The sequence below is a fragment of the Bison bison genome, unplaced genomic scaffold (genome assembly GCF_000754665.1).
Source record: "Bison bison bison isolate TAMUID 2011002044 unplaced genomic scaffold, Bison_UMD1.0 scf7180017864155, whole genome shotgun sequence".
Classification (NCBI taxonomy): domain Eukaryota; kingdom Metazoa; phylum Chordata; class Mammalia; order Artiodactyla; family Bovidae; genus Bison; species Bison bison.
The window spans coordinates 1,603,242-1,617,537 of record NW_011494727.1 but is presented as its reverse complement, the minus strand read 5'-3'; the positions used below and the strand labels follow the sequence as shown (position 1 = coordinate 1,617,537).

The window sequence follows — 14,296 nt, the reverse complement described above, 5'->3', positions numbered from 1 at the left end:
CCCCCCCCCCCCCGTGGGAAGCATGGGACGTTCTCCCGAGAGGAGAGTCGGTGGGGGTTGGGGGGACGCAGCCGCGGGTGCTGATTGCCGGTTCCTTCCGAAGTGCGGGCGGGGGCCGCCAAGCCCGCCCCTCCCCAGCCAGAGGTGGAAGGTTGGGTGTGTTCTTCACTTACATATTTTTAAAGTAGGCAGATGGGCTTGGAACAAACATCCCCGCAGAGCAATGAACTGTAAAAAGCCTTTGAACAGCTGTTTGCAGAGCCCTGGACGTCCAGACTCGAGGGAGCGGGGCGTATTGCGAGCGCCTGGGTCGGGGTGGGGAAGGGGATCGGAGGAGCCGCTGGGATCCGGCCCCCGCAGCCTCGCCCGTCGCAGAAGGGCGCGCTGCTGGGGGGCGCCGAGGCGTGGCCGTTGGTCTTGCGGGGGTCGGGCCCCCAGCTCCTCCCTGCAGGGCCGCGGGCCTTGGCGCAGCTTTGCCTTCCCCCGGCTCCCGACCGGCCTCTAACGTCCAGCCGCTTCTCCACTCCGAGCCCTTGGACCGAACGCGGCAGAGACCCCACGAAGGGTCAATTATTCATGGGGCGCCTGGGCGTGTTCTCAAGAACCTGCTCTGCCTTCTTCTCCAGTGGGGAGAAGGGAGGGGAAAAGTTCCCAGAGCAAACTTGGGCCACATGTCTCTTTTGCCCAACTAAGTATTGAGCACCTGCTGGATGCCTGGCCTTTGGACTGGGGGCTGCTGCCAGGGACTGGGGAGAAGCGTGAGTCTCCATGGGCCCCCGACGTTTCCGCAGGAAACAATGCGAGAGGAGGCTGCGGCTCCCGACCAGGTCACCGGGAGGAAGGAGAGCCTGGATCCTCTCCCCTCCCTCCGCTCTTCCTTCCCCTTCTCTTCCTTCCTCCCGGCTGCGTCTCCTTGGCTCCACCCCTTCTCCTCATCAATTCCTCCCACACTTCCCTGCTCTCCCTGGCTTTTCACTGGAGGGTCCCTTCTCCCAGCGAGGAGCAGATGCTGAGCCCCATTGTCTCCCCCCCCCGCCCCCCACTCACACACAGGACCTGCCACTCTGCACCCTCCCCCCAGCCCGCAGGCCTGGGCCTTTAGACACTGGAGCCCAAGGCCACTGCCCCTCACCCCACCCTAAACCAGCTCCCGGTGCTGTGAGCAATGACTCCAGTCACTCAGAACATGATTTGTTTCTGACTGGGAGTGAGAAAACAGTAGCCTGGGACTTGCTTTAGCAAGGAGGACTCCGTGGTTTTTAATATCACGGCAACTGAGCCCTGGATGACCCCAGTGCATCCATCCCCCACCCATACTGCCCTCTTAACGGGGTGTCCAGAGAGCCACATTTCTGTCATAGAGTCTGCTTAGTGCACCTAAATTATTTCCTCCAAATAAAACAAACAGCACTGACCGTGGAGCATTCGGGTAACCCATGCTTACTGAATACCTGCTCTGTGCCCACTCCATGCTGGGTGCTAAGGACCTAACAGCCATCAGTGCCTGTGTTCGTCACTCAGGCTTTAGACTGGCAGGGGAACAAACAAGAAGACAGGCAACCACAGGGCCTCATGTTACACGTAAGGATGAACCAAGGGAGCATCTAGAAAAGGGGTGCTTGGACTGAGACAGTCAGGGATGACTCCTGGAGGAAGTTGTGTCTAGATGTCTAGGTAAATTCGTGTGATGGCACAGCCTGTCTGAAGGTGCCAAGGCAAGAGAGCGCATTCTTCTGGATTCTTGGAGTCTCCAGCAGTGGAGAGTACAGTGGCGGAGCAGGGACACACAGGTGTCCGAGCACCAGTTGGGGAGGGGCAGGATAGCAGGGAGATTTTAAAATTTTCGCCACTCCCACTTGCTCACATCATGAACTTGGGTGGTTAATAGCCTTAGTTTCCATCTTTATAAGATGAGGGTAAGAAGACCTATGGGCTTCCCTGGTGGCTCCATCAGAAAGAATCCTGCAATGCAGGGGACTGCTTGGGTCTATCTGGGTTCGATCCCTGGGTTGGGAAGATCCCCTGGAGAAGGAAATGGCAACCCACTCCAGTATTCTTGCATGGGAAATCCCATGGAACAAAGGAGGCTGGTGGGCTTCAGTCCGTGGGGTCTGAGAAGTTGAACACAACTGAGCAACTAAACCACCGAGAAGACCTATGGGCCGCAGAAGTGGTGTTTTATGTTTAAGGGTCCAGGTTGACTTGCTGCATATTCCTGGGCCAATTGACCTCTCTGAATATAAGTTTTCTCATCTGTGAAATGGGGTAAAAACAACTGACTCACAGGGTTTCTGTGAGGCTTAAAAAAGCCTGTGCCCAGCTCAGCATCTGGGACATAAGCTCCAATGCATGATAGCTTTTATTCATTGTCATTATGTGTTAGGGAGTGACTGGAGGTGCTCTTACCAACTGAAAATGAGATTTATGTTAAGGGTTGAAACTTGAGTGAGTCACCATACCTGAATTGTGATGAACTGGCTGTGGAGAGAGCATTCCTTCAGAGATGCCCTGTGTCCTTATGGGTGGCTGGGACTGGGGATCACTTACATCCAACCAGGATGGCCAGGGTGTCATCTCAGGAATGAGACCAGAATGTGACAACTGTGGTTACCAAGGCCTGGCCTGATGGGTGGAGATGTCGCCTGCCCGAAGAGCAAATAGGAACAGAGGAGAGTGGGCCTTGTAAAATCCCGGAGGACCCCTAGGAGTAGGTGCCTGGCTGTTTGCTCAGTGGAGAAAAGTAGACGCAGAAGTTCACACTGGGGAGAAGAGACGGGGAGAGAGTGACTTTTGACTCTTCTAGAGCCCACATTACATCTCTTGAAACCTCTTAGTCCTTTGCTTGGGTTCCTCATTCTCCAGGCAACCTGCAAATGAACTTGGCATCAGCAACCTGCCCCCTGGATCCAGGCAGACACCAGGGTTCCAGTTCCTGCATCATAAACCTTTTGCACTTCTACTATTTCTTTATGACACAAGTTCATTGTGAGAGAATTTGATAACCAGCTAAGCAAATCTGAAAAAGAACTCCTGTAGAGACATTACAGTTTGGTATATAACCTTGGACATTCTATAGGCACACATCTGCACATAAATGCGTAGTAATAAAACTATGCAAAGTAAATATTGTTAACCAGATGAATGACTATACATGTAAATATATTATTTTAAGAAAATTAACAAAATGACATAATGTTATTCCTACCGAATAGCAGCCACTTTTACTTGATAATATGTCACACATATCTTCCCCTGTCTGTAAACATCCATTGTCATTCTTAACAAATGGTATTTTCCCATAGCATGTGTTTATATTACTTGTTTAAAAACAAATCACTGGACTTGCAGGATATTCCCAATTTTCTGCTTTTATGGACCTGCTGTGATAAATATACTGTACAGTCACCTTTGTGCCAGATAAATGTCATATTCTGGTCACCATTTTACAGCTGAGGAGACCGAGGCACAGAAAAGTTTAAAAGCTTTCCAAGAAAAAAAGCTTTCCAAGGTCACAGCTATGGAGTGACTGAGCGAGAATTTGCAGCCAGTTTCTAGGTGGGAGTTCCTTTCAACATCTCTGTTTTCTTCTTTTCTTTCCCATATCCCCTCCTCATGGGTGTGTGTATGCGCGTATTAGTCTCTCAGTCATGCCTGACTCTGTGACCCCATGGACTAGCCCACCAGGCTCCTCTGTCCATGGGATTCTCCAGGATTCTCTGGAATGGGTAGCCATTCCCTTCTCCAGGGTATCTTCCCGACCCAGGGATGAAACCAGCGTCTCCTGTGTTGCAGGCAGATTCTTTACCATCTGAGCCACCAGGGAAGCCCATCCGCTCCTCATACTTCCCCGTTTTCTCTCCCAGATCACCTCCCTGCAAGAACCTGTCTGGGCAGTGACCCACTTCCTTCTCTGCCACCTGAGTAGCTTCGGTAATGGCCATCTCCTGGGATTGTGGGCAGGCATGAAAGCAGGTGATGTATGACCCGTGATGCGTGATACTTCATTTGGCAAACGGTGAAGCCTGTGTGAATGACCGTGAGGAAGTACTCACAATGGCCTGCGCTCACAGACACCACCACCTTTAGCCAAGTCCCCCGATCCTCTTAAACCCAGGAAGGAAGCCTTCAGATTCACTCACACAAGAGAGAAAGAAATCAGCTGTTCCGATGCAGAAGCAGTAAAGGAAGCCTCCCCTGGGCTTTTCAGGAGCCCCATGGCTGGAATGGGAGGGAATATTTGTTAGTATAAGGTTTATTAATGGGAGGATGCAGTCATGTCACAGACCTTCAAGAATGTTCATACCCATCTCTGAAATCTCTGAAAATCTGAAGAATCTAATAAACCAAATAAAGGGATGAAACACAGCTCTTCAGTGTTCCAATTGACGTATTCACCAGAGTAACTGCTGGGAGATCAGCAGATGATTATTAAAATTTGTTGCTTTCATTGGCAGAACCAAACAAACATTAAAAATTTATATCAAGGACTTCCCTGGTGGTCCAGTGGCTAAGGCTTTGTGCTCCTAATACAGGGGGCCTGGATTCCATCCCTGTTCATGGAAGTAGATGCCACATGCCGCGACTAAAAGGTCCTGCGTGCCGCCGCCACTAAGACCCGTGCAGTCAGATAAAGAAATATTTTCATAAATACTATGTATCTTTTTGCCTTTTCATACTGTTCATGGGGTTCTCAAGCAAGAATGCTGAAGTGGTTTGCTATTCTCTTCTCCAGTGGACCACTTTTTGTCAGAACTCTCCACCATGACCAGTCCCTTGGACCGCAAGGAGATCAAAGCTGTCAGTCCTAAAGGAAATCAACCTTGAATATTCATTGGAAGGACTGATGCTGAAACTGAAGGTCCAATACTTTGGCCACCTGATTTGAAGAGCTGACTCATTGGAAAAGACCCTGATGCTGGGAAAGACTGAAAGGCAGGAAGAAAAGGGGATGACAGAGGATGAGATGGTTGGATGACATCACTGACTCAATGGACATGAGTTTGAGTCAGCTCTGGGAAATGGTAAAGAACAGGGAAGCCTGGTGTGCTACAGCTCATGGGATCACAAAGAGTTGGTCACAACTGAGCCACTGAACGATATAATATATATATGTATATACATACATACATACATATATATATATATATATATCAGTGACTTTGCAATGTCTAATATAAGGTTTTGAGAATCAGACCTCCCCACTGGATGGATTCCAGTCAATAGAAGATGCAGGACCCTGAGGATGAAACTTCAAGGGGTTTCAGAGAGCAGAGGCAAACCTTGAACTCCTTAAAGGATGGGATGTAGGAAATGGCAGGAGGACCAGAGCTGGAGAGTCACTGAGAACTAAGTCAGGGACCAGAGTCCTACAGAAGTTGTATTGGCAGCAGCTCAAAATTCTCAGAAGTGTAGTGGCAATTTAGGGAGACTCAAGGGGGGCCTCCCTGGTAGCTCAGCTGGTAAAGAATCCTCACGCAGGAGAGGAGGTTCAATGCAAGAGACCCTGGTTCAGTTCCTGGGTCAGGAAGATCCCATGGAGCAGGGATAGGCTATACCCACTCCAGTATTCTGGCCTGGAGAATTCCATGGACTGTATAGTTCATGGGGTCTCAAAGAATCGGACACGGCTAAATGACTTTCAGGGTTTGTAGGAAAAACCCAAAGAAAGCAAGTCTTTGTAGCTGGATAGATGGGGTGAGCATCTGACCTTTGTGCATCATTTTTCAGGGAATGACGATAGGGTGAAACTTCCCACCCCCCTTACGACCAAGAGTGCATAGTTGTGTGGCTTTATTCCCATCATTGTTTGGACCAGTAAATTAACTGGCCTTATTTGCATAAATATAAGACTAAAAATAAGCTAAAAGAAACATGGGCCACCTACCATAAACAGGAAACTGCTAGCTTCACCAAACAGTTAAAAATACATAAATACATAAAGACCACAATGATGACATGTATTCCTATAAGAAGGCTGATGGATCAAAGCCTGGAAAATAATTTGATATTGTAAGTCAAGAGAAGTTGAAAAAGTTTGTGTCTTTTGATTAATAACTTTAGTTCTAGAAATCTATTGGAGGGGGAATCATCAGTGTGGACAAAGATGTGAGTTAAGGATGTTTATCAAAATGTTATTTATGTTGGCAAAAATTACAGCCAATAAAAAGGAAAAGAACAGAAGGAAGAAAGGAAATAACCCAAGTATTCAACAGTGAGGAAATGTTTAAAGAAGTTATGGCATGCATGTTTGATGTAACTGCATTGCTATTAAAAGCCATGTTTTTGAAGAATATTTAATGACCTGAAAAATGTTTCTGATGTAGTGAGTGAGATACAAAATTGCATATGCAATTGTAGTCTTGCCAAGTTTTGTATATACATATATATTGAATATTTATCCTGAAAAGTACATATAAAAACTTGGAAGGAAATACAGACAAGTTTAAAAGTTACTTGTAGGACTTCCCTGGTAGTCTAGTGGTTAAAACTTCCGTTGCAGGGAGCATGGGTTTGATCCGTGGTTGGGGAACTAAGATTCTGCATGCCACACAGTGTGGCCAAAATTTTTAAAAATAAGTAAAAATTAATAAAAAGTTATATGTGTTTGTTGGAATATTAGATAATTTTTTATTGTCTTCTTTGTCTCAAAGTATTTGTCAAATTTCTATAATGATTATATTATTGTAAACAATAACCTGTATATTTAGAGAGCAAGACCTGGGTTTTTCATTTATTCTACAGTCAATAGTGAAAAGACCCAGGCCAGGGCTTCGAGGACCTTCCAGTTTGCAGGAGAAACAGCCAAGCAAACAGGGACAGGAAGTTACGCTACAGAATGCAATTATTCCTCCTCCCCTGGAAACTTTTGAAGACCTAGGAGGAAAGAGGAACCAAGCATTTTGGTTGCTGATGATTTGGGCTCTGGGTTGAATAGACTATCTATTGTGAAAGTGTATTGTGCAAAAAGAGAATGGGGCTTTTTGTGAAGGGAGATAAAGAGAGTGTGGGGTGGGGACTGGGAGGGTGGGGGAGGAGGAGGCAGGCCTGGAAGCGGGGTGAGTGGACTGTGAGCAGAGCGGTCCTGAAGGTCCCCGAAAGTCATCCTCCCCACCCTTCACCTGGGTCCCAGTGTCCAGGCTAGCAGATTACCTGGCTTTGCATTCTTAACAGGGCCTCAGTCAATGCTCTGTCAGTGTTTATCGTCCATAAGAACAGATGAATGAATGAGCATGTAACATCAGGGATCACCCTCATGAATTTCCTTTAAGGCATTAATTAAACATGTTGTCTGAAGAAGAAAGACTCCATTGTGAAACCACAATGATGAGCGAGGCAGGAGGGGAATTGAACGTCTCCTCTCCACCGAGGCAGCAAGGTATGTTTGTGCGTGAGCGTGCATGTGTGTGTCTGCAGGTCTGCTTTAGCATCAGGAGGGACCTGGGTTCAAGTTTGAATGTGGCATTAAGTGGAGTCTGAGGAGCTCTTGGTTATGGTGACTTGCAAGCTGTATGACCTTGTTGTTCAGTCGCTGAGTCAGATCCGACTCTTTGCGACCCCGTGGACTGCAGCACGCCAGGCTTCCCTGTCTGACCTTGGCCAGACTCAGTTTCTAAATGCTTCACTATTATACCTAGAAAATGGGGCTTAGGACAACCCATTCTAGGAGACCAAATAAGATAGTGCAGATAGGATAATGCTGTGTAGACAGCAAACACTTTGCAAACAGATCGAGCTATTAATGCCAAAATTATTACTTGTAAACCCCGAGGCATCGCCATTTGGCAGGAGTCGGAGAAGGGTCCTTAGGCTGATGGCTTGGCTGATGGCTTTGTTGTGTTCTTTCTTCATACAGGAACTCTTCTTTGGTCCTTTATTTTGGTCCTTTTGCCTGTATTCTTCACTTCATAACAAATATTTATTAAGAACCTACAACGTGCTGGCTGTCCTTACAGGTCTTACAGGGTAACCAAGGGTGGCAGATGTGACTAGCGATGACTTCTACACGAATAGAGGAGGGGTGCCCAGCTCTTCTCTTTGAGAAAAAAGGTGATGTTTAAACTGAGTCTTGAAAGTGGGAAGCTGCTCAGCATAGCGAGGGGGACAGGACTGTGAACAAGGAACAGACTTTAGGAAGTTACTTAACCTCCCCAGGGCACCATTTCCTGCTCTGAAGAATCCTGCTTGGCCTCAGAATGAGACAATACATTCAAAGCACCCAGCACAGTGCCTGGCCTTTAGTGGGTACTGGAAAAAGCCAGTCCTTTGTCTCCTCTGTATCAAAATCACTTCCTCTTTGAAGCTTACTTCCTGTTCACATTTTGTTCTTTTCCCCAGTTCCTGAAGATATACTGACTTTGGCTTGGGCTGTAAGTTACTCAGCCTGTTTCCCAGGATCCAGAAAATAACTTTAAAAGTGGATCACAGTTTCCTCCACAAAGAAAAGCCCAATGAATTCAAAATACAAATGTCATGTGGATCATATCCTTTGTTCACAATATGCTAACACTAGAAATTATTGTTAGAAATTGACTATTTAAAATTCTCCCAAATAAGCTTTTGGATAAAGGAGAAAATCAGGAATGAAGTGGAGTTTGTGTGTGTGAGCTTCACTGCCTTTATTTATTTATTTTTTTGCATGAATACAGTTTTCTTTGGGGGGCGGTGTGTGTGTGTGTGTGTGTCTAACTTTGTTTTTTTGAAGTATAGTTGAGTTACAATATGGTGTTAGTTCCAGGTATACCACACAATGATTCAGTTATATATACTAGGAGTTGTGTTAATTTAGAAAGAAAAATAAAGAGTCACACCTAGGAAAACCAACAGCATGTACACAAAGCTTTACTCAAAATTTTATTTAGTTTTTAAAGTGATTTTACTATTAAATCCAGAGAAATTTAAACAAGCAAAATGCTCATTAAATACTTTAGAAATACATGAAAACAAAACCCCAAATAAAGATGAGGAAGGAAGAGATCAGAAAAGAAACAGAAAAAAATTAAAAAATAGAAAAACAGTACATAACACATACATCCTTGAGTTGATTCTTTATGTAAAAAACAAGATCTAAATAATACAATGGACAAATATGATGAAGGGAAAAAAACAGAAATAAAACTTAGGGTGAAATGGTAGAAATGACAAAATAGACTTAAAAAATATAAAAGAATATGTGAGATTGTAGACAAATTTGAATACTTCTGAGATAATTTTCTGTGGGAAAAAATAGAGAAGTTTCTCTGACAGAAGCAGAAGCAGAAAATTTAAGCCACCTCCTTCAGCTTCTGTTCAAAATCAGCGGACAGAGCATCTGCCCCTGACCAGCTTTTGGAAACTGCACTTTTTCTCGGCAGCATTTCTCACCATCTGATATGACATATGCCTAATTGCTTACTTGTTTCCCTTCTTCTCTCCCCACTAGAATACCAGCTTCCTAAGAAGAGAGGACTTTAGTGTTTTTAATTAAACTTTTAATTTCGAGATAATCGTGATTTTTTTTTTTTTAAAGTAAGCATTATATTTTGAGATGATTGTACGAAAACTATCTGGGAATTCCCTAGCAGGCTAGTGGTTAGCACTCAGCGCTTTCACTGGCGGGGCTGGAGTTCAATTCCTGGTGGAGGAACGAAGATCCCACAAGCCAAGAGGAGCTGTCAAAAGAAAAAAAAAGAAAGCTATTTTATTTGCTGCTGTATCCCTATGCACAAACCTGGGCCTGAAGCATATCAGGCACTTGAAATAAATACTAGTTTAACGAATAAACAAGTTGAAGAGGAATTTAAGACAGATATCAAGAATGCTGTGCCCCAAAGTTGTGAGTTCAAATGGTTTTACTGGGGAAGAGGGTTTATCTTCTAAAGTTTTGAAGCATGGGATATATAAACTAATCCAGAATATAGCATTTTCTCTATGAAGAAATCTATAATTTTTTTTCCTAAGGTTAAAAGAAAAGATGACTAGGGAGAGACATTCTTTATGCCTAGTGCAAAGGCTAAATGATGTAAAGATGGAAAGGTCAATTTAATTTACAGGCTTAATGAAAATCCAAATGTGATTTTAACTTTTCAAAAAAAGGAAAAGATTATAAAATTCATTAACTCATTTAGCAGAATAAAGAGGTAGAATTTCAACAAAAGTTTTGTAAAATGAGAGTGAGGATGAGGGAATAGAAGTAGCCACAAAACATATTATGAATTTGTGATATTTAAAATTGTGTGGTATGAGGACAAAAATTTGTAGTTGTCTTAGTAGTTTAAAATAGGACTTTTAGAATGAGACAATGATACACATGTAATGTGTAATAAAGTACCATCGTCAGGAAAAGAAAGGGTAATTTAGAAAATTATTTTGGGCTAACTGGCTGGCAATTTGGGGAAAAAAATGTATCCTCATCTCACATAATACAACAAATATATTTTATTTGGACATAATAATAGCAATAATAATAAAGACCAAATGTAAAAATGTTGTGAGGAAAAGAAAATAGACAGTTTCAAACACCTGGAGAAGAAATGACTCCCTAAGCTTAGAACCAAAGGGAGAAATCAAGGAAAAAGAGAACATTTTTGGTTGTATAAATAAGTCAAACTTTACATGGTAAGAAAACAAAAATTATCTCTAAATGATATATTGGGAGTTTTTTGTTTGTTTTTGAAAAATACGTATTTATTTATCTGTGTCAGTCCCAGTTGCAGCATGCAGGATCTTCCTTATGTCATGCGAAATCCTCCTTGTGGCAAAGGGACTCTAGTTGTAGTTGTGGCTTGGTTGCTCTGAGGCATCTGGGATCTTAGTTTCCTGGTCAGGGATCGAACCAGACACTGTCCCTTGCATCGGAAGGCAGATTCTTAACCAGTGGACCACCAGGGAAGTCCCTCTAAGATGTATTGTTAAGCAAAGAAGGCAAGTTGCAGTTAGTATGATGTTCACATAAAGAAGAAAAATGTACACAAAACAAAACTATGTATTTTTGTAAATGTATGAAGTGTGTAAATACCTAGAAGGTGGTCAGGATGAATATACACAAACTGATAGCATTTGGAGTGGGCTAGCAGTGGCCACAGGACTGGAAAATGTCAGTTTTCATTCCAATCCCAAAGAAGCTAAGCTAAGCTAAGCTAAGTAGCTTCAGTCGTGTCCGACTCTGTGCGACCCCATAGACGGCAGCCCACCAGGCTCCATCGTCCCTGGGATTCTCCAGGCAAGAATACTGGAATGGGTTGCCATTTCCTTCTCCAGTGCATAAAAGAGAAAAGTGAAAGTGAAGTCACTCAGTCATGTCCGACTCTTTGAGACCCCATGGACTGCAGCCTACCAGGCTCCTCCGTCCATGGGATTTTCCAGGCAAGAGTACTGGAGTGGGGTGCCATTGCCTTCTCCAATCCCAAAGAAAGGCAATGCCAAACAATGCTCAAACTACCGCACAATTGCACTCATCTAACATGCTAGTAAAGTAATGCTCAAAATTCTCCAAGCCAGGCTTCAGCAATACATGAACGGTGAACTTCCAGATGTTCAAGCTGGTTTTAGAAAAGGCAGAGGAACCAGAGATCAAATTGCCAATATCGCTGGATCATCTAAAAAGCAAGAGAGTTCCAGAAAAACATCTATTTCTGCTTTATTGACTATGCCAAAGCCTTTGACTGTGTGGATCACAATAAACTGTGGAAAATTCTGAATGAGATGGGAATACCAGACCACCTGACCTGCCTCTTGAGAAACCTATATGCAGGTCAGGAAGCAACAGTTAGTACTGGACATGGAACAACAGACTGGTTCCAAATAGGAAAAGGAGTACATCAAGGCTGTATATTGTCACCTTGCATATTTAACTTATATGCAGAGTACACCATGAGAAACGCTGGGCTGGAAGAAGCACAAGCTTGAATCAAGACTGCAGGGAGAAATATCAATAACCTCAGATATGCAGATGACACCACCCTTATGGCAGAAAGTGAAGAGGAACTAAAAGCCTCTTGATGAAAGGGAAAGAGGAGAGTGAAAAAGTTGGCTTAAAGCTCAACATTCAGAAAAGTAAGATCATGGCATCCGGTCCCATCACTTCATGGCAAATAGATGGGGAAACAGTGGAAACAGTGTCAGACTTTATTTTGGGGGGCTCCAAAATCACTGCAGATGGCGATTGCAGCCATGAAATTAAAAGACGCTTACTCCTTGGAAGGAAAGTTATGACCAACCTAGATAGAATATTAAAAAGCAGACATTGCTTTGCCAACAAAGGTCCGTCTAGTCAAGGCTATGGTTTTTCCTGTGGTCATGTATGGATGTGAGAGTTGGACTGTGAAGAAAGCTGAGCACCGAAGAATTGATGCTTTTGAACTGTGGTATTGGAGAAGACTCTTGAGAGTCCCTTGGACTGCAAGGAGATCCAACCAGTCCATTCTAAAGGAGATCAGTCCTGGGTGTTCATTGGAAGGACTGATGCTGAGCTGAAACTCCAATACTTTGGCCACCTGATGCGAAGAGTTGACTCACTGGAAAAGACTCTGATGATGGGAGGGATTGAGGGCAGGAGGAGAAGGGGACGACAGAGGATGAAATGGCTGGATAGCATCACCGACTGGATGGACGTGAGTTTGGGTGAACTCCGGAAGTTGGTGATAGACAGGGAGGCTTGGTGTGCTGCGATTCATGGGGTGGCAAAGAGTCGGACACGACTAAGCGACTGAACTGAACTGAACTGAACTGAACGGGACATTTGATTTATTTGAACTGTAAGGGTTTTAATATCATACAATAAGAGCACACACACTTTGTTGTTTTTCTGTTGCTAAGCCATGTCTGACTCTTAGCGACCCCAGGGACTGCAGCATGCCAGGCTTCCCTGTCCTTCAGCATCTCCCTGAGTTTGCAGTAACTCATGTCCATTGAGTTGGTGCTACCGTCCAACTGTCTCATCTTCTCTCGCCCCTTCTCCTCCTCATACTCATAAATCACTTGTATAGTTTTAAAAGAAAAAGTGATGACAAAACTAAAAAGACAGTGTTGAATATGTTTAATACCTTAAAAATCACATTAAAATGTTTTCATGTAAATGATTTTTTAAACTAAAGTCCCAATAGACAAATCATTAAAAGTTACATGAGTCAGGTCGAACAGAAAATACCAGAAACAAAACTAGAATGTTTGCACTCATGTCATTTAAATAAATCCAGAGTGAAAGCTGGCACTGAAGATTAGGATTCCAGCTTCTCTTCTGGACCAGGGACCTGCTCAGTCTTGGAAAATAGGCAGCTTAGGGGAATCTGCAGCAGCGGGGAGAATGGGAGACCCAACTTAAATTCTCTCAACTGGACATTTTGTTGGTGTTGGATGCTAACCCTTTCCTCTGGGGTGGGTCATCCTACTTTACCTCCTTGCCTTTTCTGCAAGAGAGTGCGACTCGGAGAAAGGAAGCAGAGAACTGGTGGGACGGCCTAGTCTGCAGACAAAACTGGGGATATTTGGTCTAGTGCCCTCATGCAAGTGCCCTTCTTGGGGACTGAGCTCCAGAGCATGGGGAAAGGTTGGCTTTAGGGCTTCCTCAAGCTGAGAAGAAACCATGGAAACAGGTGAGCAGGACTGATGAACACAAAGGGATTTTGAAGCACTTGGGGTAGAGTGGAAACCCTCACTTTTACCCGTTGGGACTGTCTTGCTGTTTAGATCCTCAGCGTTGGTTCCACTCTTGAACCACACAAGTCTACACTGTCTGAGCTGCTTGTGTACCTGCCCACGTGAACTCTTTTGCCGCATCGGTACAACCTGGGTTTCTCCTTGGAAGAAAAGCTATGACAAACCTAGGCAGCATATTAAAAAGCAGAGACATTACTTTGCCAACAAAGGTCCATTTAGTCAAAGCTGTGGTTTTTCAGTAGTCATGTATGGATGTGAGAGCTGGAGCATAAAGAAGGCTGAGCACTGAAGAAGTGATGCTTTTGAACTATGGTGCCGGAGAAGACTCTTGAGAGTCCCTTGGACTGCAAGGAGATCAAACCAGTCAATCCTAAAGGAAATCAACCCTCAATATTCATTGAAAAGACTGAAGTTGAAGCTGAAACTACAACACTTTGGCCACCTGATGAGAAGAGCTGACTCATTTGTAAAGACCCTGATGCTGGGAAAGATTGAAGGCAGGAGAAGGGGCAACAGAAGACGAGATGGTTGGATGGCATCACCGACTCAATGGACATGAGTTTGAGCAAATTCCAGGAGAGAGAGAAGGACAGGGAGGCCTGGTGTGCTGAAGTCCGTGGGGTCGCAAAGAGTCGGACGTGACTTAGCGACTGAACAACAACAC

The 14,296-nt window shown here is 44.4% G+C and overlaps 1 protein-coding gene across 1 annotated transcript in view; it reads right to left on the bottom strand.

Annotated features, from left to right (window-relative positions):
- The window catches only part of ZNF710 (zinc finger protein 710), a 74,588-nt gene extending 74,228 nt beyond the window's left edge, over positions 1–360 (bottom strand). Inside the window, exon 1 of the mRNA XM_010841138.1 lies at positions 174–360. Within this exon, the coding sequence (XP_010839440.1) occupies positions 174–211 (38 nt within the window). The 5' untranslated portion in view covers positions 212–360. The remainder of the gene's footprint in view (positions 1–173) is intronic.
- Positions 361–14,296: the final 13,936 nt, after the last annotated feature.